A 25,860-nucleotide genomic window follows, 5' to 3' on the forward strand; every position below is an offset into this window, starting at 1 on the left:
GGTTGAGGTTGCTTTAAATGTTAATGAGCTCTGCTCCCCCCCTCTCTGTGGAGTGACGAGCCAGTTTACTTTAGCCGCATTTAGCCGCTAAACTTGCTAACTAGCACGTTATTAGGAAAGCTGATTGCAAAGATTAATAAAAAACCCTTATACTCACTTCTGCTGTAAGTGAAGCTGGATCACGAATGATTCGCACAAACATAGACGGATATATGTAGATCGGGAGGCGCATTCCATTCACAAACAAACGTAATCCACTGCATCTTCAGCGGCTCAGATGTCGGGAGTAAATGACGACCACTACATTCATTATTACATCCAGCAACACAACACCTCAATCAGAGATATTGTAACTTACATCCTTGCTCTGGCATCGAAACAATGGAGGTCAGACTGTTACAGCTGATTTAAGGCGGGTCTGAGGTAAGACGGTTATGTCAATCAACTATCGAGAGAGCTGCCTCTGTCGGTGTGACTCCACAGGCATCTGAGAATGGCTCGATTTGAAAAAGGGGAATATTATTTTGCATGGATTTTTATCATTATAGGGTAGATGTGTACATACACTGCCAACACACATTAATGTTCAAACAACATGTAAAACATATTATTTTGGAAAAAATGTAAAATGGTTAAAAAAACTAACTTGTTTAAATTCATACATGGCTTTGACAATGACTATGATTTTGAGATCCATCTTTTCACACTGAGGACAACTGAGGGACTCATACTCAACTATTACAGAAGGTTCAAACGCTCACTGACGCTCCAGAAGGAAACACAATGCATGAAGAGCCAGGGGGTGAACACTTTTGAACAGAATGAAGATATGTACATTTTTCTTATGTTGCCTAAATATCATATTTTTTATCATTTAGTACTGCCCTTTAGAAGCTACAGAAGATACTTACATGTTTCCCAGAAGACAAAATAAGTTAAATTTACCCTGATCTTCAAATTCCAAACGTTTTCACCCGTTGGCTCTTAATGCATTGTATTTCCTTCTGAAGCATCAGTGAGTGTTTGAACCTTCTGTAATAGTTGCATATGAGTCCCTCAGTTCCTCAGTGTGAAAAGATGGATCTCAAAATCATACAGTCATTGTTGGAAAGGGTTAAAATAGACAAAAATGCTGAAAAAAAAGAATTTGTGGGACGTGAAGGATTTTTCTTAAGAACAGCGGGCAGTTTAACTGTTCTGGACAAACTCATGAACAACTATCGCTAAACAAAAAACAAAAACAGCTGTGGATCATTCAGGAAACAACACAGTATTAAGAATCAAGTATATGTAAACTTTTGAACAGGGTCGTTTTTATAAATTCAACTATTATTTTTTCTTTTAGGCTATATGTAAACATTTTTATGTTAAATATCTTATTCAGTTCAGTACTAAATAGAAAATAACATGCATTTTGTATGATCTCTCTTATTTTAGGAAAGTAAGTAACATTTTGCAGATTCTGCAAGGTATATGTAAAATTTTGACTTGCTAACTGTAGAATACTGATTACATTGTTAATGTTTATTTAGCCAAGAAAATACATTTGATGCTGATAAGCCATTGTTTTCAGTTGTCAGTCGCAAAAGCTATAGAAGTTAGGATTTACAGAGGAAGGCTTTACAGCACTCAAAAAAAAAAAAAAAAAAGTTTCCTTGGCAAAGAACATGGCTGTGATGGCCACTTCCCAAGTATGAGATATGTGCTCCCTCATTACCAACAATGACGAGTACATGCTTACATCCAGCGAAAACGAAATTGTTCAAAATAATTGAAGCCCATGATGAGCAGTTGAAATTGTTTCATTGAAGCATAAACTAGCTAGTCTCATTTCCTCTCATTATGTAACCTCATTACGGCTCAAATGGCTTGTAGACAAGCTAAAAGGTTCACCACATGTTCACCGCATAACAGTTTGAATAGCCTAAAACGATTCACTTAGTAAGAAGTTCTCGTCTAAAGTAAATAAACGCTTGAGGTGGATGTGCAGTGGACAAAAACATTACGACCCCATTACGTATTGCCTATTTGGAAGTTGGAGCTGCATGGGATATACCCAAGGGCTCATAATGCTTTACATTTCTTTCCTCACACAAATTAGCCATATAACACAAATTGATATTTTGTCGATCATACTTGGGTAAACCCATGCAGTCAAACACCCACATAAAACATCTTATCTGAGGATAAAAACCCATTGCTGTTTTTGCAATAAGGCCTGTCATTATAAAGATTGTGTGAAGTCCCAGGGCAAGTCCTGAAACAAAGCAAGCAACCCTCAGTACTCATTAACTTTCACAGCCACAACAACAATAACCATTATGCCCCAATAGCACATTACGAAGGTAGAAGAAGAAGAAAAAGGGCAGAGTGGGAGGAAAAGGTTGAAAGACAAACTGAGATTCCCAGCAGAGATGGTTTGGAATTGTGTGGAATTGATGCTGAATATTTGAGTTTCTTATTGAAAATTTCAAAAAAATCCTTTATTAATGCATAGCACAGGTTAGATGGATAAAATGTGTTCATTTGAGCAGTAACATTCTCTTCTCACCATAAGCACATTGACCAGAGACTGCTACGACCTGTGCTGGGAAGTATTTGAAGTATGGGAAGCTTAAAGAACTTCATAGCTTCAAGATTATGAGCTTAAAAAAGTTCACCTACAAGTATGTGTCAACAAGATACTTGAGCTGGAAAACAGGGTATAGATAAACATGGTACATGACGCATAGCTTCTCTTGCACCACAACATGGGGTTGAGCGGTTTGAAACGTATGATTATGAAAGACCATTAAGTGATTTGAAAGCACTTCAAAATGTGTCAACAACAGAGGCAAACAAACACACTGTTTAGGGGGTTTCAGCGCTTCATGTCTGGCCTCCTGAAAAACTAAAATTGCAAATGCAAACAAATATACAAGATCTTAGATACACCAACTAAAAAAAGGATATATATATATATATATATATATATATATTATTATTATTATTATTATTTTTTTTTTTTAAGAAACAATACTTGCATTAAACTGATAAAAAGTGACAGTAAAGACATCAGTTTACCATTTCTATTTCAAATAAACATTTTTTTTTTTTTCAAAAAATCTTGAATTATCAGTTTTCACTAAAATATTAAGTCTTTTCAACTTTAAGAAATGAGAAATGTTTCCAAAACCGTAATAATAATTCATAAAATTATAGATTTTTGTATATTTAATAAAATAAATTCAGCCTTGGTGACACCATACTTATAAAGTTCGGGGTCAGTAAGATTTATTTATTTATTTAGAAGTTAATACTTTTTCAATTCAGGATGCATTAAATTGATCAAAAGTGACAGTAAAGACACTTATAACGTTACAAAAAATATTGTAATTTGAAAATAATATTTTACATAGATGTTGTTCTTTCATACTTGCAAGAATACTTGGGGGGGCTATCACGCTTTTTTACAAAAACATTAAGCAGCTATTTTAAATTATGTTTCTTCAGCACCAACTCTATGATTTCTGAAAAATCATATGACAGACTGAAGCAATGTATGCTTAAATCTCAGCTTTGCCTTCACTGGAAAATATAAAATATATTACAATAAAAACAGTTGTTTTAAATTGTAATTATATTTCACAATATTTCAGTTTTTACTGTATTTTTGATTAAAAAATGCAGCCTTGGTGAGAATTAGAGACTTTCAAAAATAAGTTTCCAAAATTGTAATAATAATTCATAATATTACCAATTTTAAATAAAATAAATGCAGCCTTGGCGACACCATACTTATAAAGTTGGGGGTCAGTAATATTTTTTATTTTATTATTATTATTATTATTAATATTATTATTATTTAAACAAGTTAATACTTTTATTCAGAAAAGATGCATTAAATTGATCAAAAGTAACCGAAAAGGCATTTATAATGTTAAAAATATAGAGATTTTATTCTAAATAAATATATTTTAAATTGATGCAGTTCTTTTTTATTTTTGGAAGAATACTAAAAAAATCTATCTAAGTTTATGCAAAAATACTAAGCAGCACAACTGTTCGCAACATCAGTTAAAACATGGCATGTTTCTTCAGCAGCAAATCAGCATTTGAAAAATCATATGACTGACTATAGTTATGGCTGCTTAAAATTCAGCTTTGCCATCACAGGAAAATATAAAATATATTACAATAAAAACATTTGTCTTAAACTGTAATAATTTCACAATATTACTGTTTTACAGTATTTAAAAAAGCAGCAAAAAAATGCAGTCTTGGGTGAGCATAAGAGACTTTCAAAAATATGTTTCCAAAATTGTAATAATATTTCACAATATTACAGACTATTTTTAATGACATAAATCCAGCTTTGGTGAGCTTTTTTCTTTTTTTAATTAACTAAATATTTGAATAGCATTGTACTAATAGTGTCCGCAAGCATTAGTTGTAGAGTTGCAATTTTTTTTGAGTAAAATCCTTTCTCAGGCAAATAGGCAAATATCCCTTTCTGGCTAAAAGAGTTGACAGATATATAGCCTGAAATGGAAGGGAAACAGCAACACAGCCAAGAAATAAAACAAACAGAATGGGCTGAGGAGCTTTTGAACAACTTTGGGCTAAAGGTAGAACGTGATAACTGATGGAAAAGAAAGATGGAGATCAGCCTGTGGATTTATATTTAACCTCTAAAATAAAAAGCACACGTTTCAGCTCCGTAAATAGCAGCCATGTGGTCAGGTTTTGTATGGGCTTCATGCGTAAGATCAAGCGATCAACATGTCTCCTCTCCAAGAAACACAGACCGGGGTCTGGAAGGAGGCCGCACAGAACACAGCTCAGATCAACGTAGCTCAACCTCTTCTGCCTGTTATTCTCAGTCATTCACACATTCCCCTTTGGCTACACTCTGTGGAACTCCACTTGATCTTAACTTCATCCAGCAATGTGCAATCTTTCCATCTGTGCCGCACAATGTAATACCAAAGCCGGACAACACAACATCAAATAATGTTTTGAACCCTACTAGCCACATTTCAAGGACAGAAACGATAAACAAAGCTGGAATTGTTGCAGTCGAGAGCTTCTTCTTCATTCCACAGTGGGTTTAAAAAGTGAGGCAGGATGTCAGTGATTGGGAGAGAGGAGCTCAGACGAGAATGAAAGACAAAGGGCAAGGGAAGCTTCAGGAATGTGAAACAGGAACAGATGCAATTAGCCAGATTGGAAGTTTTATGAGGATCAAAAAACCCAAGTGACCTTGTGCATCCAAATTCTTGCTCTATCTCAGTCTCCAATTCTCCAGATGGACCGCTCCATAAAGACGACGTTCACTGCCAGAATTCCCCAGGAGTTTACACAGAACAAAATGAGAAGGGAGACAAAAGAAGCTGAAGTCCTGAGGGGGAGGGGGATGCCATCCTTGCACGTGTGCATATTTCTATTGTTACAGGTCCACCATGCTTACACCTTCAAATACACATTACCATTCAGTAGTTTGGGGTTAGTAAGTTTTTTGATCAAAAAGTGACAGTAAAGACATTTTATAATGTCACAAATACATAAATATAAAACACAACAATTCTTTCTGGTCCTTGAATCTGATTGGCCGAGAGGAGTGCAATATTCTAGTGATATCAGAACTCCAACCACGGCGAATGCCAAAATTCACTATAATTGTATAGATAATGCTGTTTTTGTGTTACGGAATGTAGTTTTAAGAGTTTTTATGTGAGAATATACTCGTTTAGATTTCAAATATGCAGTTTGTTAATAAAGACAACTTTTATATGATAATTTACTCGTACAAACGTGCATCTGGAATTGTGGTATAAATGCAATTTTACACTTGGCTGTATATTGGCACGGTGTGATTATCTACGGCCGAATCACAGCCGTGCTGATATACAGCCATATCGCACTGCTACTTGTGTGATATATTCCGCAAAAACATTCAGCAATATAACTGTTTTTGACATCAATAAAAACATGACGTGTTTCTTGAGCACCAAATCAGCATATTAGAATGATTTCTGAAAAATCACATGACAGACTGGAGAAATGGCTGCTGCAAATTCAGCTTTGCCAACACAGGAAAATCTAAAATATAGTTGATGTCAAAAGTTTACGTACATCTTGCAGAATCTGCAAAAGGTTAATTATTTTACCAAAATAAGAGGGATCATACAAAATGCATGTTATTTTTTTATTTAGTACTGACCTGAATAAGATAACTCACATAAAAGATATTTACATATAACCCATAAGAGAAAATAATAGCTGAATTTATAAAAATGACTCTTTTTTTTACATACACGGTATTCTTTATACTGTGTTGTTACTTGAACGATCCACAGCTGCGTTTTTGTTGTTGTTGTTTTTTTGTTTAGTGATATTTGTTAATGAGTCCCTTGTTTGTTCTGAACAGTTAAACTGCCTGCTGTTCATCAGAAAATCCTTCAGGTCTCACAACTTCTTTGTTTTTGTTTTTTTAGCATTTTTGTGTATTTGAACCCTTGTGTATGATTTTGAGATCCATCTTTTCACACTGAGCACAACTGAGGGACTCATATGCAACTATTACAGAAGGTTCAAACGCTCACTGATGCTCCAGAAGGAAACACAATGCATTTAGAGCTGGGGGTGAAAACTTTCTGGAATTTGAAGATCAGGGTAAATTTAACTTATTTTGTCTTCTGGGAAACATGTAAGTAGCTTCTAAAGGGCAGTACTAAATGAAAATCTGATATTTAGGCCAAATAAAATATACACTCTTCATTCTGTTCAAAAGTTTTCACCCTCCCTTTCTGTAATAGTTGCATAAAAAGATGGATCTCAAAATCATACAGTTGCTGGGTCACAAAAATGCTGAAAAAGCAAAGAATTTGTGGAAACAAAACAAAACAAAAAAACAGCTGTGGATCTTTCAGGTAACAACACAATATTAAGAATCAAGTGTATGTAAACTTTTGAGCAGGGTCATTTTTATAAATTCAACTATTATTTTCTATTGTGAACTGTATGTAAACATCTTTTATGTGAAATATATTATTCAGGTCAGTACTAAATAAAAAATAACATGCATTTTGTATGATCCCTCTTATTTTGGTAAAATAAGTAACATTTTGCAGATTCTGCAATGTGTATGCAAACTTTTGACCTTAACTGTATATTACAATAAAAACGGTTGTTTGTTTTATTTCACAATATTACTGTTTTTACAGTATTTTTGATTAAAAAATACTTTCAAAAACCTTTAAAAACCCCAAACTTCTGAACTACTATCCTGGGCCCACTGAATTCATGCGACGACTCTGCGTCTAATAAACTGCATTCATTTTTTGGCCGCTTGAGTTAAAAAGGCCGAGGACCAAACTTTTTACATTGCCCGCATATTCGCTCCCGCTTGCCAGCAGACGTTCCCATTTACTTCATATTTTTTGAATAACTCTCAAATTACCAGAATAAATCACTCTAATCAGAGTGCGTGATGATAAATGTTGTTTTCTTGTCTGAGAATCAACCATTTTCTGAGAAAAATACAAAACTCTAACTCTCACTCCGAGGAATTCATCATCCTTCAAAGTTGCAACGTCTCATAAAATACTGATAATTTTCCTAGTTGCTCACGTCAAAGGCCTGAGTTACGACTTCAATCACGAGTTAAGGGGGGCCGTTGCAGGCGGGCATGAACTGCGGTGTGTGCCCTCCAAAAGATCTGGAAGACTGTGAAGCATGCGAGCACACTGTGTAAACACACTGCAATGAATTTCAGATGTGTGCCAGTTGCCCTCTCCGTTCAGTTCAGCCCTCAAATTCGTGCTCATTCTCTAGTATGGCGAATTACCACACAATGGTAAACAACAAAAGCATGGTGCATATGGAAAGTCTTTCATTCCATAACACCGCAGCACGGGCAGACAGGTACATGGGCGATTTTTATTCTAAATTAGGACATGCTACCGTTCAAAATTTTGTGGTCTGTAAGATTGCTTTAAGCTGCTTATGCTCACCATGGATGCATTTATTTAAATTTAAAATAAATGTTGTCTATTTTAATGTAATTTATTCCTGTGATGGCAAATCCTCTTCAGTGTCACGTGATCTTTCAGAAATCATTCTAATATGCTGATTTAGTGCTTAAAAACTTTTATTATTATTAGTGTAGAAAACAGTTTAACACAAACGGACAGCATTTATTTAAAATACTGTCATTTTACTGTCATTTTGATCAAATAAAGGCATTCTTATTGAATAAAAGTCCTTAATTACTTTAAAACTATATATCTTACTGACCCCAATCTTTTCGAACAGTACTGTATGAAGTCACAAATGTGAGATTTACAGGCAGAATTACAAGTAAATACATAATTGTGATATAAAGTTGCAATTATGAGAAACAGTCGCAATTGCGAGATATAAAAATCACAATTACTAGAAACAAAGTAGCAATAATTGTGACGTATAAAAGCAAATTGTCAGATTAAGACAATTAGGTGGAAATAAACTGAGAGAGAGAGTAAAAACGACCTTTTTTCACTCTGAGGCAAAAACATCATTTTATCTTATAAATGGGGGTTTGCTGATATCAATTCAGTGAGAACAGCATAGAGACGTGCACTAACCTGCTCATGGTACTCAATGCCCATGCTGAGTGTGTTGATGAGAATGGCGATCATTATTCCACGTCCAAAGTACTTGCTGTCCACAATCTTACGGAAAGTGTCGCACACCAGCCTCCAGAAACGGACCACCTTTGCTGCCCGAGCTCCTAGTGCAAACTTCTTCTTCTTCCTGTTGGGATCTCTGCTGTCCCGATAATGGGCATCCTGTGTGAACTCATATACGCCCTCACTGTCAGAGTCTGCTGTTTCATTCCCATCTACTCCCTCTGAGTCGTTGGACATCGATTTGGTGCAATACGGACACGTCTCGGGGTCAAAGGTCAAAGCTGTGTCCAAGTTTGTGCCACTGCAGTTCATGAGAGCATCCTTACAGATGATCTTGCCTAAAATGGTAAGAAAAAGCACATGATGCATAGCCAGATGTCTATTTATTTTGTTTTGTTTTTTAATTTTCAGGCAAATTAAAACATTTTAAAAAAGCTTAACCTTTTTTAATTATAGTTTATAGTTTGCACTGTATATCATCTTTACAAATTTTAATTAAAAACATTTTAATTTGCAAAAGTAAAACTATGTCCATCAAATCAAAGAATGTAATTCAATTTTAATTGTAAGTTGTATTGTAATAGTACTTACCACTGCAGATTCTCTTTATTAAAAAAACCCCTTTGCAATAATATTTTAAAAACATTTTTAATAGAATAATTTAAAGTCGAATTATTGTTTGTTTTACTTATATACATATATAATTTATTCCATTAAAAAAAATTGTACTAAATGTATTCATTTAAAGTAATATTTAAAAAAAAAAAATTAAATAACAATTTTAATAGAATCATTTGAAATCAAATTATCATGTGTTTTATATATACATATACATAATTTATTAAAATAAAAAATAAATGTATTAAGTCAAAGTAATATTTTAAAAGAACATTTTTAAAATCTAATTATCGTTTGTGTTTTAGATATACATTATTTATTAAAATAAAAATATAAATTGTATTAAAATGTATTAATTTAAAGTAATATTTTAAAAAACATTTTAATTTTTACATTTAAATTTGTTAAAAAAGAATTACATTTTCTTTAATGTTTTAATAACTGAAGAATGCAAAAATTTGTTTTTCAAAAATTTGTTATGAATAATCTTTTACTATTTTATAATTTTTAAAAAATAAATAAATTGTATTAAAATTAATTAATTTTAACTAATATTTTAAAAACATTTTTAAAAGAATCACTTTAAATGTCATTATCATTTGTGTTTATATATATAAATTAATGTGTATACATAAAATTAAAATAGAAAATGTGCTAAAATGTTAACATTTAATTTTATAAAAAAAATTATATAATGTTTTAATATATAATAAATGCAACAAATTTATTAATTTGTTGTGTATAATCTTTACTATTTTTATTTTTTTTTAAAAATCACTGTAAGAGTAGTAGTTTCTAGCAAAATTAGACATTTCAATGTTGTATTTCCAGCAAAAGCAACTAGAACACATATTGTAACTGGAGGTATAAACAAAACACAACATTGAAAAATATAAAACTACTAATTTTGTTGATTTATTTCATACCGCCCAGCCCTACTCTAAAGTGTTTCACACATCCAGCTGCTGAATTTCACAAATTTCTGAATTTCAGCTGAAGTAACTCATTTAAAATCCATTTACCAGGAGGACCTTGTGTCTCCACCAGGCACTGTGAGGTGTTGATGGGAGTTGGGGGGATGTTTAGATTGGTAAGAACACTAGCAGTGCAACTGCCTCCTCCTGGCTCCAGAATTCTCTGTCTGAGTTGCTCTAAGGCCAGAGACGGCTGTAACGTGGGGTAGTTCTTATGTACTGGAGCCGCAAATGGCACTGAGTTCCTCTTATATGCCTGGAGCACCGTGGGAGAAGGCGAGGGGCCGCAGCGCAGCGGCTCAAGGTGGCCCGCGGTCTGATAAACACTATGCACAGATTCTGCACCACTGGGGCCAAGAGACCCACCAAAGGGGTCCTGCTGAGGGACAATGACAGGTAGCATGAGACGCCCAGAGTTGCTGACATTGCCACTCTGGGAGCTCTGGTTGTCCACCTCTCTGGCCCCATCAGTTCGGATACTCCCATTGCCCAGATGGTAGTGATGGTGGAGGTGATGATGGTGATGGTGCACGACGTGACGGATGGATCCCTGGCGCTGCTTCTGCCGGCGTCTTTTCGTGGGCGGCGGTTCCAAAGGCGGAGAAGCGCAAATCCGCAGGCCCGCCCTGCGACCGGCGGCTCGGATGAGGTGGGCGAGTTGTCTGGTGCCTTTGCGGATGATGTGGACTAGATACTTGAGAAGCTCGTCGTAGCAGCTTCCTGGCTCAGAGAAGCTATTGAGCGTGCTGGCGTTGGACCTGAAGCGCACTCTCTGCTCCTTCATAAGCTGGCTCTCCCGTTGCTTGGTCTCAGAGAACTGTGTCGCTATGACAACTAGACAAAGGTTGATCATGAAGAATGAGCCCACCTGAAAAACAGTGGAGGGAGTGGAGCAGACCATGAACAGAGAAAGCTTCACTGCTCATTAACAACATTGTTACTGTAACAACAAGAAAAGATGGTATCATAAAAATAGCAGGGATAAAATCAATAGTTATTTTCTGTACTAATAGGATTTAAAATTAAACAAATAGTTCACCCCAAAATGAAAATTCTGTCATTAATTACATACCCTCATGTCATTCCAAACTTGTAAGACATTCATTCATCTTAATACACAAATTAAGATATTTTTGATGAAATCTGAGAGCTTTCAGACCTTGCATAGACAACAATGCAACTGACGAGTTTAAGGCCCAGAAAGGTAGTAAAGACATCATTAAAAAAGTCCATCTGACATCAGTGGTTCAACCTTAATTTTATAAAGCTATTAGACAATTTCTTCTATTTTAATAATGTCGTTACTACCTTTCTGGGCTTTAAATGTGTCAGTTGCATTGCTGTCTATGCAGGGTCTGAAAGCTCTTGGATTTCATCAAAAATATCTTAATTTGTCTTCTTAAGATGAATGAAGGTATTACAGCTGTAACTATCCCTTTAACAGATAGGAAGTTCAAAACAATGCCACATTTAAAGGGACAGATCTTCCAAAAAGGAAAATTCTGTTATTATTTATTGACCATCACATCATTCCAAACCTGTATGACTTTTTTATTCTGTGTAACACAAAACATTTTGAAAAACGTTTCAGTGTTTTTTGTACACACAGTGATAGTCAAACAGTTTTTGATTACCAATATTCTTCAAAATATCTTCTTTTATGTTCCACAGAAAAAAGTCAAACAGGTTTAGACAGACATGACATTGAGCAAATCAAATCAACTTAAGTCAAATTGTATCCAATGTAGCTACAGAGCGATAAATCCAGAACAAAAAGGGAACTCTCACGAATGTTTTCCTATGCGTTTGATTACGCACAGACGAGTACACAGAAGCTACAACGGTCTATCACGCCACATTAAAGAGCGCCAAAACGGTATTTATTGCTTGAATTTCATAACGAAATGGACAGAATTTGAAATTTGAGACTTTGTTTGATATCAAAAGTAACACAAAACCTAGCCTATTGCTATTTGTTTATTCATTAACAGAAAACAGCATAGACCAAAAAGATCAATTGTGATTTAAGAATCGATTTTGGTTCATTAAAATGAGAATCTATTAAAATCGAGAAATCGATTTTTTTTTGTTTTGTTTTGTTTTGTTTACCAAACCCTAGCGTATTTTGTTGTTTTTAAACACTGCAATGTCCTTCTGTAACTTAGGTTCATGATTAACAGTGAAAATGTGAACAAAAATAAAAGCAATTAAATGTTTTATTCTAATTAAAATATGAAAATTATAATGATGGGTAATAATAGATTATGACGGAATTTGTACGACCCTGTTCTAAAATGTTAAAGTCTGGTGCAACCTCTGATATATACATATATATATATATATATATATATATATATTTTTTTTTTTTTTTTTTTTTTTTTTTTTTTTTTTTTTACATGGGTACACTGTATGTATATGATATGTGTCCATAAAAGCATCTTGTCAACAAATTTAAAGGCATAGTTCACCAAAAATGAAAATTTCATATTTTGATGAAATCTGAGAGCTTTCTGACCCTGGATAGACAGCTACAGCATACACGCAATGCAAACTGTTGAATAAACGTATTTTATTTTTCTTTGCGCACAAAAAGTATTCTCGTAGCTTCATAAAATAAAGGCTGAACCACTGATGTCACATTGACTATTTTAACAATGTCCTTAATACCTTTCTGGGCCTTGAACGTGTCAGTTCCGTTGCTGTCTATGCAGGGTCAGAAAGCTCTCGGATTTCACCAAAAAAATATCTTAATTTGTCTTCTGAAGATGAACGAAGATCTTACAGGAACTATCCCTTTAAATCATTTTGACAGCAATCCATTTCCAAGGCTAAACAAAACATGATTCATATGATGTTATGGACATTGCAACTACAACTGCTTTTTAAAAAAAATGGTCATTTTAAAAATGATTCTCATGTCTTTGTCTAGTGAGCTGTCTAAGCCTGTCTGACACAGAGTTATATCAGAGTCAGTATAAGGCAGTGTGTCTGGTCGGTGACAGTTCAGGTAATGTTCTCATAAATGTGTCCAGGTGTCTCAGCCCAAAGCCACTCACTATTATCAGGAGGATGAAGTAGATGAAATTGTAGAAGGAGTGAGCATCCATAACAAAGTACATGATGTCCACCCAACCCTCCAGAGTAATAACCTACAGGGAAAGAACAAAAGGTGAAGGATTCAGCACAGCTCATGTCTCTTATTCACATAAAAGAAGACATTTTTATATATGTATATATATAAAACTATTTTTGGAAACTCTTGCATTCTAGATAACAATATTATGAAAGCCTGTTTCCGCAACTGAATAAAAAAAAAAAAAATACTGTAATTGCATGTTTTAATCTGACCTTTCTTCTCAGATTTGTGAGATACAAACCTGCAATTACGAGAAAAATGTCAGAATTGTGAGTTTATCTTATTTATATTTCACAATTCTGAGAAAAAAGTCAGAATCAGGAGAAGTAAACTCGCAATTGCGAGGGAAAAAAGTCAGAATTGCATGTTTGTGTCATGCACTTCTGAGAAAAAAGTCAGAATTGAGATTTGTAAACTCGCAATTGTGAGAAAAACAGTCAGAATTGGGAGATAAAAAGTTGCAATTACCTTTATTTTTTTTTATTCAGTGGCAGAAACAGGCTTCCATACATTATAATTTTCAAGCATGAGAAAAACGACATACTGGTACTAATTTCAATACAATGACAGACATGCAAACTAAAAGCATAAGTAATCTCTGATTATACGCTTGTGTGATCAGTTTTCGGTTCTGTACTCAAGCATGCTCGATGAGGTAGACAGTACAGATATCGCATGCTCAGGGGGGTCCCTACCCAGCATGCACTCTTCATTCCCTTTGATTAATCTGTCACAGATTAGGGAGAAACGGGGAAAGGCAAAACCGGAAAGGAAAGGCATTTGCTTGCTATTTACAGGGCAATTGGGTGTGCTGGCAGGATGAAGGGCTGTCAAACAGCTAATTCATTTTTAGATACTAAAAATTAAGCGTAGCCAGAGAATTGGCCGCTTGCAAAAAAAAGAAGATTAAGACATCAGGCCAATCCACAGATCAGTATATAACAGCCTCCTAAATTTAAATAGAAATGCATTTTGGTGTATTGTAAACATATGAAAAATGAGAGTTTAATTTAATTTGAGATTAAAATCAGTGCGTACATGCTATCGGACACAGAAGAATTAAAACCTTATCACTTTTTTTGTGATAAAAAAAAAAAACAGAATAAAAATTAATAGAGCCCGTTGATCTCTGCTATTGTCTTCATGCCAGACTCTAAAAAGGCTAATCCAAAATCCCAGGACAAATGAGCTTTGTTATTTAAACACAATGTCAAGCATTTAAAATATCATTGAATGGTCAGGGAAACTGGTAAGCACATGTGGGTTCATGAGAGTAAATTTAGTATTAGTTTGGATCCACTGCAGGCAATCAGTAAACTAAATGTTACTGTTTGGTAAAAGAGCCTAGGAGTTTGGTGGCTGTGTAAAATAAAATAAAATAGAAATAGAAATATAAAAATAAAAATAAAAACAATCAAAAAATAAATAAAAAGATTAGATAAAACAAATAAAATAATAAAAAAATAAATAAAAATGAAGTAAAATAAAATAAAAACTTAAATTAAATGAGTAAATATAAAATGAAACAAAATAAAATAAATAAAAAATTAATAATAAAATAAAGATAAATTAAATTAAAAACTTAAATTAAACGAATAAAAATAAAATAAGTAAAAAATAAAGTAAATAAAAATGAAGTAAAATAAAATAAAAACTTAAATTAAATGAATAAATATTAAATGAAACAAAATAAAATAAATAAAAACAAAATAAAAAATAAACTAAAACAAAGATGAAGTAAATTAAACTAATAAAAATAAAATAAGTAAAAAATAAAGTAAATAAAAATGAAGTAAAATAAAATAAAAACTTAAAATAAATAAATATAAAATGGAACAAAATAAAATAAAAATTAAATAAAACAAAATAAAAAAGATAAATTAAATTAAATTAAATAACTAATTAAAAAAAGTAAAAAATAAAGTAAAATAAAGTAAAGTAAAATAAAAAAAAATTAAATTAAATAAATATTAAATTAAACTAATAAAAATAAAATAAAATAATAAAATGAAATAATAAAATTAAATTAACATTAAAGTAAAATAAAATAAAAACTTAATTAAAACAAAATAAAATAAAAAATAAAATAAAATTAATAAATAATTAAACAAAAAATATAAATAAAAATAAAAAATGATTAAAATAAAATTTATATTAAAAAAACAATTAATAAATTAACTAATACATTTAAAAATTTAATTAAACAAATAAATAAAAATAAAATAAAATGCATTTTAAAAGCCACAAGTGAATTTAGGCATGACAACACTGCAATGTCCAGTATGTAAAACAGTGTTTATTTTTAGATTAGTGGTACTAAATTATTAATTTATGTATTTTTATTTTTGTTATGTTAACTTATGTTATCCTCACTAAACTGTCATTTTAAGGCATTGTAAGTGTTTTTATAGTTGTTGGTAAGTCTTCACAGTATCAGCAATAAAACAAGACATACAACAGACCTGGAAGATGGCAATCCAGGCATAACCAATGTTGTCAAAGTTTATAGCCCCCTTGAAGGGATTGGCCTCTCCGGCAGAGCAGTTGGTGTAATACTTGTTCCAGTTGACGCAGGTGGTGTTGTCTGTGCTATTGTAAGCTGCCATGTCCAGCTGGCACTGCCGGCCCTCCTCGTGGAGCGTGGGGATGGAGGTGCACAAGCGCATGCCGTTCTCCCGTGGTTGCGAACAGATAAACGGATTCTCATCATCGTTTTCTGTGTGGTAGTAGTTGTGCAGGTCTAGACTGGTAGGCCTGTACAAAGGAAACAAAATAAGAACTGCTTCTTAAAACGATAGTTTACCACCCAATAATGAAAATGTAATCACTTTTTTAAAGCTGTTGCAAAACTAAGTGACCTTCTTTATTTTAAGGAAGACAAAAATAGAAATTTGGAAAAACTGACTTCAAAAATGGCACAAAAGAATGCAAAAGAGCACAAAAGTATCTATAAACAATCTTCTACGACAGCCTTCCAGGTCTTCTATGATGAACAGACCAAAATTTCCAGACTGAGTCAGTGAAGTGAATTTGTGAATGAATCATTCAAACCAGTTATGTAAACAGGCTCAACCAGGTTACTGAAAATATGTAAGTCAGAAGAAATCTTTGTTCATGAAAAACAAAAAATTCAGTGTGTTCCTCACACAAGGCTTATGTATGCTTCAGAAGACCTGGAATGAGTCATATGGACCCATTTTAAGGACCTTCTATTACTTTTTCTGCTTGAAAGTCCTATTTCCCCAAGACATTTTTCAAAAAAAATCACCTTTCGCGCCACGAAAGAATGGAAATGTATCCAGCGCACAGTTCGGACAACCCATGCAAAACTGTACACTGAGCAATAACTCAGCCAATGAAGTCCTCAGTGCCCTCCGCTCAGCCTTAGCTTTTTCTAGGGTTGGGCAAACCCCCATTTAAGCAGCAGTCAGGCTACAGCGAGATCAGCGGTAACTATCTCCAGAAGAAATGCGATTGAGCAAGGCCTAGCTTTAATGGCGTTTGGCTCTGACACTGGATAATTGGGCCGTCTGTCAACACAAATTCACCTCAGAGAGAAAGTGCCATGGCGAATTAGCTGCACAAGTACCTTCAATTACCCATTGGGACAAATCCTAGCCTTCCAAGTAACCCTGCCCCTTGAAATATTTATTTCTTAAGAGCAATTTAACAGTTTAAGACCGTCTTAATGTTACATAATCACCGCTGCGAGCCAATCTCTGTGAGGCAGTGGATTCCTTCACCAAACTGTGTTAGCCAGGCAATGAATCCGTGAAGTCTAATTCATGCTCTCTGTGCAGTGACAGCTGTGGGGTTTACAGGGTAGATAGTAAACAAAAAGAATTGATTTAAGGTTGAAAATTACAGGTAAAGTTACAGAGGAAGTCCACGTCTCTCTTGCCTCCTTTGAGCCCATTGAGTTTTAAAAGACACCCTAAAGTGTGCGGTGAGTTTGGTGAGGGGTAACTGAGAATGAATGGGGGAGATATGTGAGATATGATTGGATATGGCTGGTTATATTCGGCTGTGATTGGTTCATGCGATAAATCCCGCCTCTTGAGTTTGTGCACGTTCTGCGTTCACAAATCAGTCTGAATAAACAATATAATGGCGTTAATGGGAAGACTAATTTAAAAAAGTAAGTAAACAACTCACACACTTAAAACGGCATACATTTAAAATGGCACGAAAACATGATCTGTGGGAGTTTTTAGTAAGTAATCAGTTTGGTTAAATTTAAAGTAAATCTCTGTGTCTCTGACCAATATTTATTAAAAAGAATAGCTGAACGTAAGTTCACAAAACAAATACATCGCTTAAACTGTGTTAAAAAAGGCTGATTTGATGAGATTAATATTTGGCTGCAATAAAATAAAATAAAATAAAACAAACTATTATAAATAAAGTTAAATTAAATTAAACAAATAAAAATAAAATAACATAAAAATTAAAATAAAATAATAAAATAATGTAAAATAAATACAATAAAAAATAATAAAATAAAAATGTATTAAATGAATAGAAAACAAAATAGAAAATAAAATTAAAATTAAATTAAACAAAAATATAAAAAATATATAAAATATTATATTTTAATAATATAAAATAAATCATTTTAGGAATATAAAATAAAACTAATAAAAATAAAATACAAATTACATTAAAAAATAAAATAAAATAATAAAATATAATAAAATAAATACAATTAAATAAAACTAATAAAAATACAGTAAAAATTAAATTAAACAATTAAAATAAAAATAATAAAATTTAAAATTAAAATAAAATAAAATAAATAAAAATTATATACAAATTAAATTAAATTAAACAAATAAAAATAAAGTTAAAAATAAAAATTAAATAATTAGGATGTGACTGTTTATTATCGTCTGTGATTGGTTCATGCGATAATCCCTGCCTCTTGCGGCATTTTGAAATGGCATGAAATGGCACGAAAAACGTCATCTGTGGGAGTTTTCAGTGAGTAATCAGCTTGGTGAAATTTAAAGTAAATCTCATTGCTGTGACAAATATTTACTGAGCTTTGATGACCCGAAAAATTCAAAAATAGTTAAAAGTTAACTATTAAAAAGAATAGCTGAACATGGGTTCACAAATAAAATCTATTGTTTAAATTGTTACTGCCTTGAGTTATTATTTTGGAAAAAATGTAAAATGCTTAAAAACACTAACTTGAGATTAGCACTTGGCTTTAATGAAAAAGAACATTGATTACACTGTAAATGTAAAAATAAAAAAGAATTGTTTTTTTGACAGTGTAAGTAATGACATGAATTTACATATGACTTTAAAAAAGACAGGAAAAAACTAAGACAAAAGCTTTTAGGACTTTATTTGTTCATTTATTTGTTTGTCCGTGCCAATTTATGTATTTCTCTTTATTGCTTTCCATCCTCTTTTCTGTCGGCCCATAAAATCCAATTTAAATTGATTTTGTGTTGACATTTGGCCTTTGATCATTACAATAATGTGCTCACATTATAAACCTTCTCATTTCAAGACTCCTCGTAAATTAATGTCATGACTGCGAAACCATCACACTCACAGGGAGAAGTTTTCTGGGAGGAAGCAGCGATTGCGGAGAAGCCCGGCCCATAGCTGGACCCCTACGATCCCAAAGATGAAGAAAACAAAGAAGCAAAGCAGCAGCACATTGCCCAGCATGGGAAGAGTGTCCAGCAGAAGCGTCACCAGGATCCTCATACCTGCAACACAATAAAAGAGCAACCGTAGTATTATTTCATCCCTCACACACTCAAAAATACACCGTTGTAATAATAAAAAGATATCGTCAAAAGCATATTGCTCTCGTAAAACATGAAATTATAGTGTTGTAATGCACTGAATAAACTGTTGCTCTCATTCATGTTTATACGCGCCAGTAAAAATCTTTGCTGATATCCAGTTTTTCAGACACTGCTGCTGCCCTGGCTTCTCCAATATATCTGCCCTGTGTCAAACCACAATGCCAGCTGACTGGAGCATAAATGATGAAAATCATTTCCTGCTCAGGGTTTGGCGGGTAATTGGTGAAGCAGGGTAATCCAGCCGGTGCTCCCTGGCAGCCTGCAGTCTGTGGGTGATAACTGTGGCCGGCTGCAATTTCCACATTGGAGGAAGAGTGAGTGGCGATAAGCAGTGAGGCATTAACAGGAATGAATGACAATGGAGGATCCGTGTCATCACATAAAATGCTCTGTGCTGTGTGGGTTTACAGAGCTCAGTATTGTGCAGATGCTGCATTTCTCAAAGCCGCCGTCTTCGAGACGGGATTCAGCCCCTCTAATGAGACGCCCTGATGGAAACACGGCTTCGAAATATTTTTTATGTCTTGAAATTTAGGGAACGCTGTGTCGTTTTGTGAGTATTTATCAGCCTGTGTCTATTTACTTGTAATTAGGAAATGGTGAGTTCACAACGACAATCGAGGTCTCTAAAATTCTTCAGTGTTTCTTCCAATTACGACGCATTTCTCGGGGATAATCCACTGCTTGGAGATTTCTGCACAGAAAATCACTTCCTAACTTCGGTCATTAGTGACTCCAAATGACTGTGGAGTTCATCCTAGCACAGCAATTCAGCTAAGCTTGCCAAGTCAGGGCTTAACAAGCATTGAATCAGTGACAGTGGCACAGATCCGTGTCCCTTACAAACTGAAAGGTAATTCCCTACAGGGAAGTGTGTTTCCTGGAGAAAATCACCTTCTGGAATTTGGGTCCCTTAAGAAGAATGACAAATGGAACGCCGGGCCATGTGAGTTTCCTCACAATACGATAATGGACTGTCTGAGCAGGAGGCTGGGCTAACTTTTGTCAACGTTCTTCGTTAAAGGATTCGTTCACTTCCACAAATTTTCTGATAATTTACTAATCCCAATGTCATGATGTTCATGTCTTTCTTTCTTCAGTCGTAAAGAAATTAGGGTTTTTGAGGAAAACATTCCAGGATTTTTCTCCATATAGTGGACTTCAGTGGGAATCAATGGGTTGAAGGACCAAATTGCAGTTTTAATGCATCTTCAAAAGGCTCTATATGATCCCAGCCAAGGAATAAGGATATTAGTGAAAAATTAAAATGTATATACTTTTTTTTTTTTTAAGATTTTTTTTTTTGCCTTTTTGGCTTTATTAGGATAATAGCTGATCATAGCAGATCATAGCTGACAGGAAGCGAAGTGGGAGAGAGAGAAGGGGGCAGGAGCGGGAAAGGTCCTCGAGCCGGGATTCAAACTCGGGACGCCCGTAGGCGTGTTTCCCCTTGTACTAGCTCAACTTAACGCATTACGTAATCAAATTGGAAAGGTCACATGTGACGTAGGCGGAAGTACCAACCCAATGTTTACAAAGCAAATGTGCAAAGAAAATTTGCACAAAAGACCCTTTACAAAAAAAGGGTAAAACAACATTGGACGATTTTTCGCCCTACCCTACCTTTTTGAACCAAAGTACACAGACGAAGAACTAACCACGTGTGACCTTTCCGACATGACGCGTATTGCAGAGGTAGTGCAAGACAAGCATTTGTGGTTTAAAAGTATATACATTATTATTTTATTTTTTATTTTTTTAGAAATGGTCGTTTCATAAGACCCTTATTCCCTGGCTGGGATCCTGTATTGAAACCTTCATCCCACTTAACCTCTATTGAAGTTTATTATATGGATAATAATTCTGGAATGTTTTCCTCCAAAAAATGTCATGAACATCTTGGATGACATGGGGATGAGGGATGAGTAAATTGTCAGGAAAGAACTAATCCTGTAATGTCACTTGTCAACTCATTTTATGACTTAGATTTTACAAAATATTTATAAAACTCAAGGAATTGTTTAATTTTCTAAAAAAATAGTGTAGTATACACTACACAAAATCTGTATGGTTTTAAAAACCACGTTTAGGACTAGAAGTATTATTTAAATATAAAATAAATTATTTATTTATCAATATATTACAAAAGACTAAATAAAAAGCAAATAAATTCTGAAATTGACATAAGAAAATAGTTCAGTTTGTTTTTGAAAAAAAAAAAATAATAATGCAAAATTAAATTATTCAATTATTCAAATAAAAACAGCATTAAAAAGCAAAACTTAGAGACTACATTAAAACAAATTATAAGGAAAAAAAAAACATTTAATAAAGTTAATGTGTTAAATGGATAGTCCACCAAAATTAAAATTAAAATCCTGTATGGATTTTTTTTTTTTTTTCTGCAGAACATAAAAGAAGATATCTGAAAGAATACTGGTAACCAAAGCCACTGGTTCCCACTGACTTCCATTATAAAGAAACAAAACACAATGGAAGTCTATGGGAACCAAAACTCTTTGATTACTAATAAAAAAGACAGCCTTTCATTTCCACAGAAGTAAGCGAGTCATATGGGTTTGGCACAACTTATACCGCTTTTCCACTGGGGCTGGTGCCGGAGCTGGAACCGGTGCTCGGCCAAGACTGGCACCTGTTCAGAACCGGCTCATGTTTTCACTGGCAGGGAGCAGAACCCTCTACGTTACCAACATGTGACTGCAATCGCTTGTTATCTCAGAAGGAGAGCAGAAGGAGAGTGTTGATCTCCTCCGCTGACCATTTCAGAACTGACACATTGCGTTAATGTTGTTCATTTTTTTAAAAATAGGCTTGTTCGAGATGCATCGGCACCGCGCAAACCCATTGGTGTATGACATCAAAGTACCATGAAAGCAATTCAAAAGCATAAAGAGTCGTCTGGTTTCCATTTGCTCTCGCCGGTACTTTGATTTCATTGCTGATCAGTCTGCGCAGCGCCGATACATCTCGAATAAGCCTAATGGCTCCTTTCAAACTGCAGTCTGCAGCGGACGCTCCGCCTACTGATGTCATAGGTTTCCTTGTTTGAGATCAGCAAGGTTTCGAGGCTGGTTCAAAACCAGTATCTGGGCACTGGCCACTGGCACGGCCCAGTTCCCGATTGGGCTTCAGCTCTGGCTCCGGCACCAGCCCTGGTGAAAAAGCTGTACTAAATGGTAGTCCTAACAGATAGGTTTTTTCACACCTAGATGCCAGTCCTAATTTCCCTTATCACTGCATTGACACCGATACTGACAGACAAAGGAAATCTTGCAAATATTCCGGAAAATGCCTCGTTATTTACCCATTTCCTTATCTGACCCAGCTATGTCAGTCTACAGCAATTCACTAACGCAAAGGTCTGACTCTCCGCAGGTGGCTAAACTCATTTATAAACTCCTCCTGAAAAGATTATTTAGGAGAGCGTATTCCCCAAGGGCAGACTGTAAATATCCTGCCATAGCTGTTCTATTCTGTCGAAAAGAGAGTCTCCCAGGCCACACAATGTGCTCGGGCCCTGTGTTATGAAAAAGACCCCTGGGATCCCCTGCCCTTTGGAGTCCTCCACATGCACCAAACAAGCTCAATAACAAAGCACAGGGGAGAAAGAGATCATAGCCATGCTTTCTATTTATTTCTCATAAGCTTCCACAGATAATAAAAGAGCAGCTTCTCTGTAGGTTTAATTAAAACAGCTTGAGGGGACACGAAAACCGCAAAAACACAGGAGTCTATTCCGGTGTTGTACGGCTGTAGCAGTCTTAACACAAGGGTGTTGATACTTGGCAGAAGACTTAACGAAAGAGATGAGAAGCTTAATCTTCTCAATATTAATTCAATAAGGTTGTAAAAGGACAACACTCAACCCACTGATTTCATTTCAGCGTCACTTAAAAGCTCATTAACGAGCTGGTGAAATAAATGCTCTGATGTTAAAAAGATAACTAACCATATACTGATTCACATCTTACCAAAAAAACTGGTCTACATACATGCGCGTGCACGCACTCACACACACACAGAATTGTATATCCAAAGTTCTGTCTTTAAACTCTAGATGGTGCAGGCTGATAAGTTCTCAATCTGACATAATGACATCATTATTCACATGGTGCAGCTGATTGGTTTCTTTTAGTATTAGCAGCCAATGAGCTCGCTGTTCATTGCTAGTGCTTGTTGTAGCGATTGCAGTGCATTTCAGAAACCCTCCACTTTCCCCAGCTCCACCTGTCTGCTATGGAGGGATTTCATGAATATGTTAAAATATATGATATAAAATGTTAATTTCACATTTTAGAAATATTATTACATAAATATTTTCAATAATAATATACATAAAAAAATTAATTGTTTTCAATAATTATATGATTTATATTACTGTATGTATCCCATATAGAAGTGAAACAATTGCATTTTATTCATATTTTTAATTCAATATTTATTTTATTTTAAATATCATAATTTAATTAAACAAATTTAATTTTTCTTTTAATATAATTTTTTGTTTGTTTGTTTTTCTTCAAAAACCCTCCACCTTCCCCAACTCCAACTGTATAGATTTTTATGAGTGTTGAAATGTTAGTTTTTATAAGTCCTAAAATGTAAATTTCACATTTTAGAAATATAATTTCTACATATATTTGTAGTAATAATTATATACATAAACAGTTTCATTGTTTTCAACAATTATATGATTAATTTTTGTTTTAGTTTTTCTTCAAAACCCCTCCACGTTCCCCAGCTCCACCTGTATAGATTTTTATGAGTGTTAAAATGTTAGTTTTATATTTTAGAAATATTATTACAATTTATATATATATATATATATATGTATGTATTAAAAAGTCATTTTTTTATAAGTGCTAAAATGTTAATTTCACATTTTAGAAATATCATTACATATATATTTTTAATGATAATAATCATAATATACATAAACTATATCATTGTTTTTAATAATTACATGATTTATATTACTGTTTTAATTTATCCCATACAGTAGAAAAACACTGGGGTGTAGGGTGACCACATATTTTATAATAAAATAAAATGAAATAAAATGAAATTTCTTCAGAAACCCTTCACCTTACCCAGCTCCACCTGTATAGATGTACAAATAATAAAATAAAATAAATTAAATTAAATTAAATTAAATTAAATTAAATAAAATTAAATTAAATTAAATTAAATTAAATTAAATTAAATTAAATTAAATTAAATTAAATCCCTCAACCTTTCCCAGTTCTACCTTAATACATCTAATACAGGATGATTTCATGTATATGTTAAAATGTCAGTGACAATGAGTGCTAAAATGTTAATTTTTACATTTTTAAATATTACATACATTATTTTAATAATATATACATAAACAATTTCATTGTTTTCGATAATCACATGATTTATATTATTGTTATAATGTATATTATTCATATTTTTATTCAATAATAAAGCCATCAGCTTGGTCCAAGAGTTATTTCTCTTTTCAAATCACACAAATTACACAGTCCATTTCACTGTCTGCTTCCTTTGTCGCACTGCCACACTCTCATCTTCAGAATTTTCATAATCCTTAAAAAGTCACTCATGTGGTGGACAAAGTTATCAGTTCCTCTATGTGTCTGCATCTCTTTCTCTAAAGTAGTGCCCTCATCCCTCTCACCAATCTTCACGTCCACCACTCCAATTACCGCTGGCCTTCTAAAAATGATGACCGCGACGTCACCGCTGGCGGACACTCGACATGATGCTGTTCCTCGGCCCAAATAATAATAGAATACACAAGTGGGCAGCCAGGCGGATTTCCAATTAACCTCCAACCGCCCTCAAGTGTGGAATCATGGTGAATTCTAATCCAGAAGATGAAGTGTAAAAGAGCTCCAGACTTTCTGACAGACTAATCCACCTTCTGGGGGAGCGAAAGGGCACGAATAGTGGTCTGTCTACATATTACAAACCTTTTAAGAGATCGCTTTTCACACCTGCACACCAAATATAAGGCAGAGTGAGCCAGCTGTATACCACAGCAGTCTTGAGTATTTTGATTTGTGAGGGAACATGTTTGTCATCTGCTGACAGTTTTGCCCCGTCTCTTCATCAATCAAGCCGTGGGTGTGGAGAACAACAGAGTGTGATGTTGATTAAGACAGCTCCTCAAAGATAGGGAGAACAGAATGACAGAGGGCAGGGTAGTGTAGAGGACATAGAAGAAGGTGATGTGAAACACAGAGTAGGACTGACATGACTCTGGAAAGTACAAGCTCAACTATAGACTTTAGACAGGTTAGACGCCATATTGAATTTGACACGGATGAAAACAAGACTGTGAGGGATAGGCTTACAGTTTTTACAATGCCAAACACTGTAAAGTTCATAGAGCATATAAGTTTAATACACAACTTTCAAAACTGTTTTTCAGGAAGATATTTCATCAACGGTATGTTGTAAGAGAACAAATCCATTGAACTCCATGTACCTCTCTAAGCTATTACACATAATCTAAACATTTTAAATATTTATTAATAATTATTTATTATTATTATTATTATTATTATTATTATTATTATTATTATTATTATTATTATTAAAACATATCTTGTACAATATTTCCTAAAGGTTACCGATTTGCATGT

The 25,860-nt window shown here is 33.9% G+C and overlaps 1 protein-coding gene across 11 annotated transcripts in view; it reads right to left on the reverse strand.

Moving 5' to 3' along the window:
* The window catches only part of cacna1g (calcium channel, voltage-dependent, T type, alpha 1G subunit), a 162,906-nt gene that overhangs the window by 102,832 nt on the left and 34,214 nt on the right, over positions 1-25,860 (reverse strand). For all 11 annotated transcript variants that reach the window (XM_051124015.1, XM_051124013.1, XM_051124014.1 and 8 more), the window contains exons 4-8: positions 18,946-19,105; positions 15,842-16,133; positions 13,300-13,392; positions 10,292-11,111; positions 8,607-8,989 (exon numbers count right to left, since the gene is read on the reverse strand). In XM_051124015.1, the coding sequence (XP_050979972.1) occupies positions 8,607-8,989; positions 10,292-11,111; positions 13,300-13,392; positions 15,842-16,133; positions 18,946-19,105 (1,748 nt within the window). The remainder of the gene's footprint in view (positions 1-8,606; positions 8,990-10,291; positions 11,112-13,299; positions 13,393-15,841; positions 16,134-18,945; positions 19,106-25,860) is intronic.

This window comes from Labeo rohita, chromosome 12, assembly GCF_022985175.1.
Source record: "Labeo rohita strain BAU-BD-2019 chromosome 12, IGBB_LRoh.1.0, whole genome shotgun sequence".
Lineage (NCBI taxonomy): Eukaryota > Metazoa > Chordata > Actinopteri > Cypriniformes > Cyprinidae > Labeo > Labeo rohita.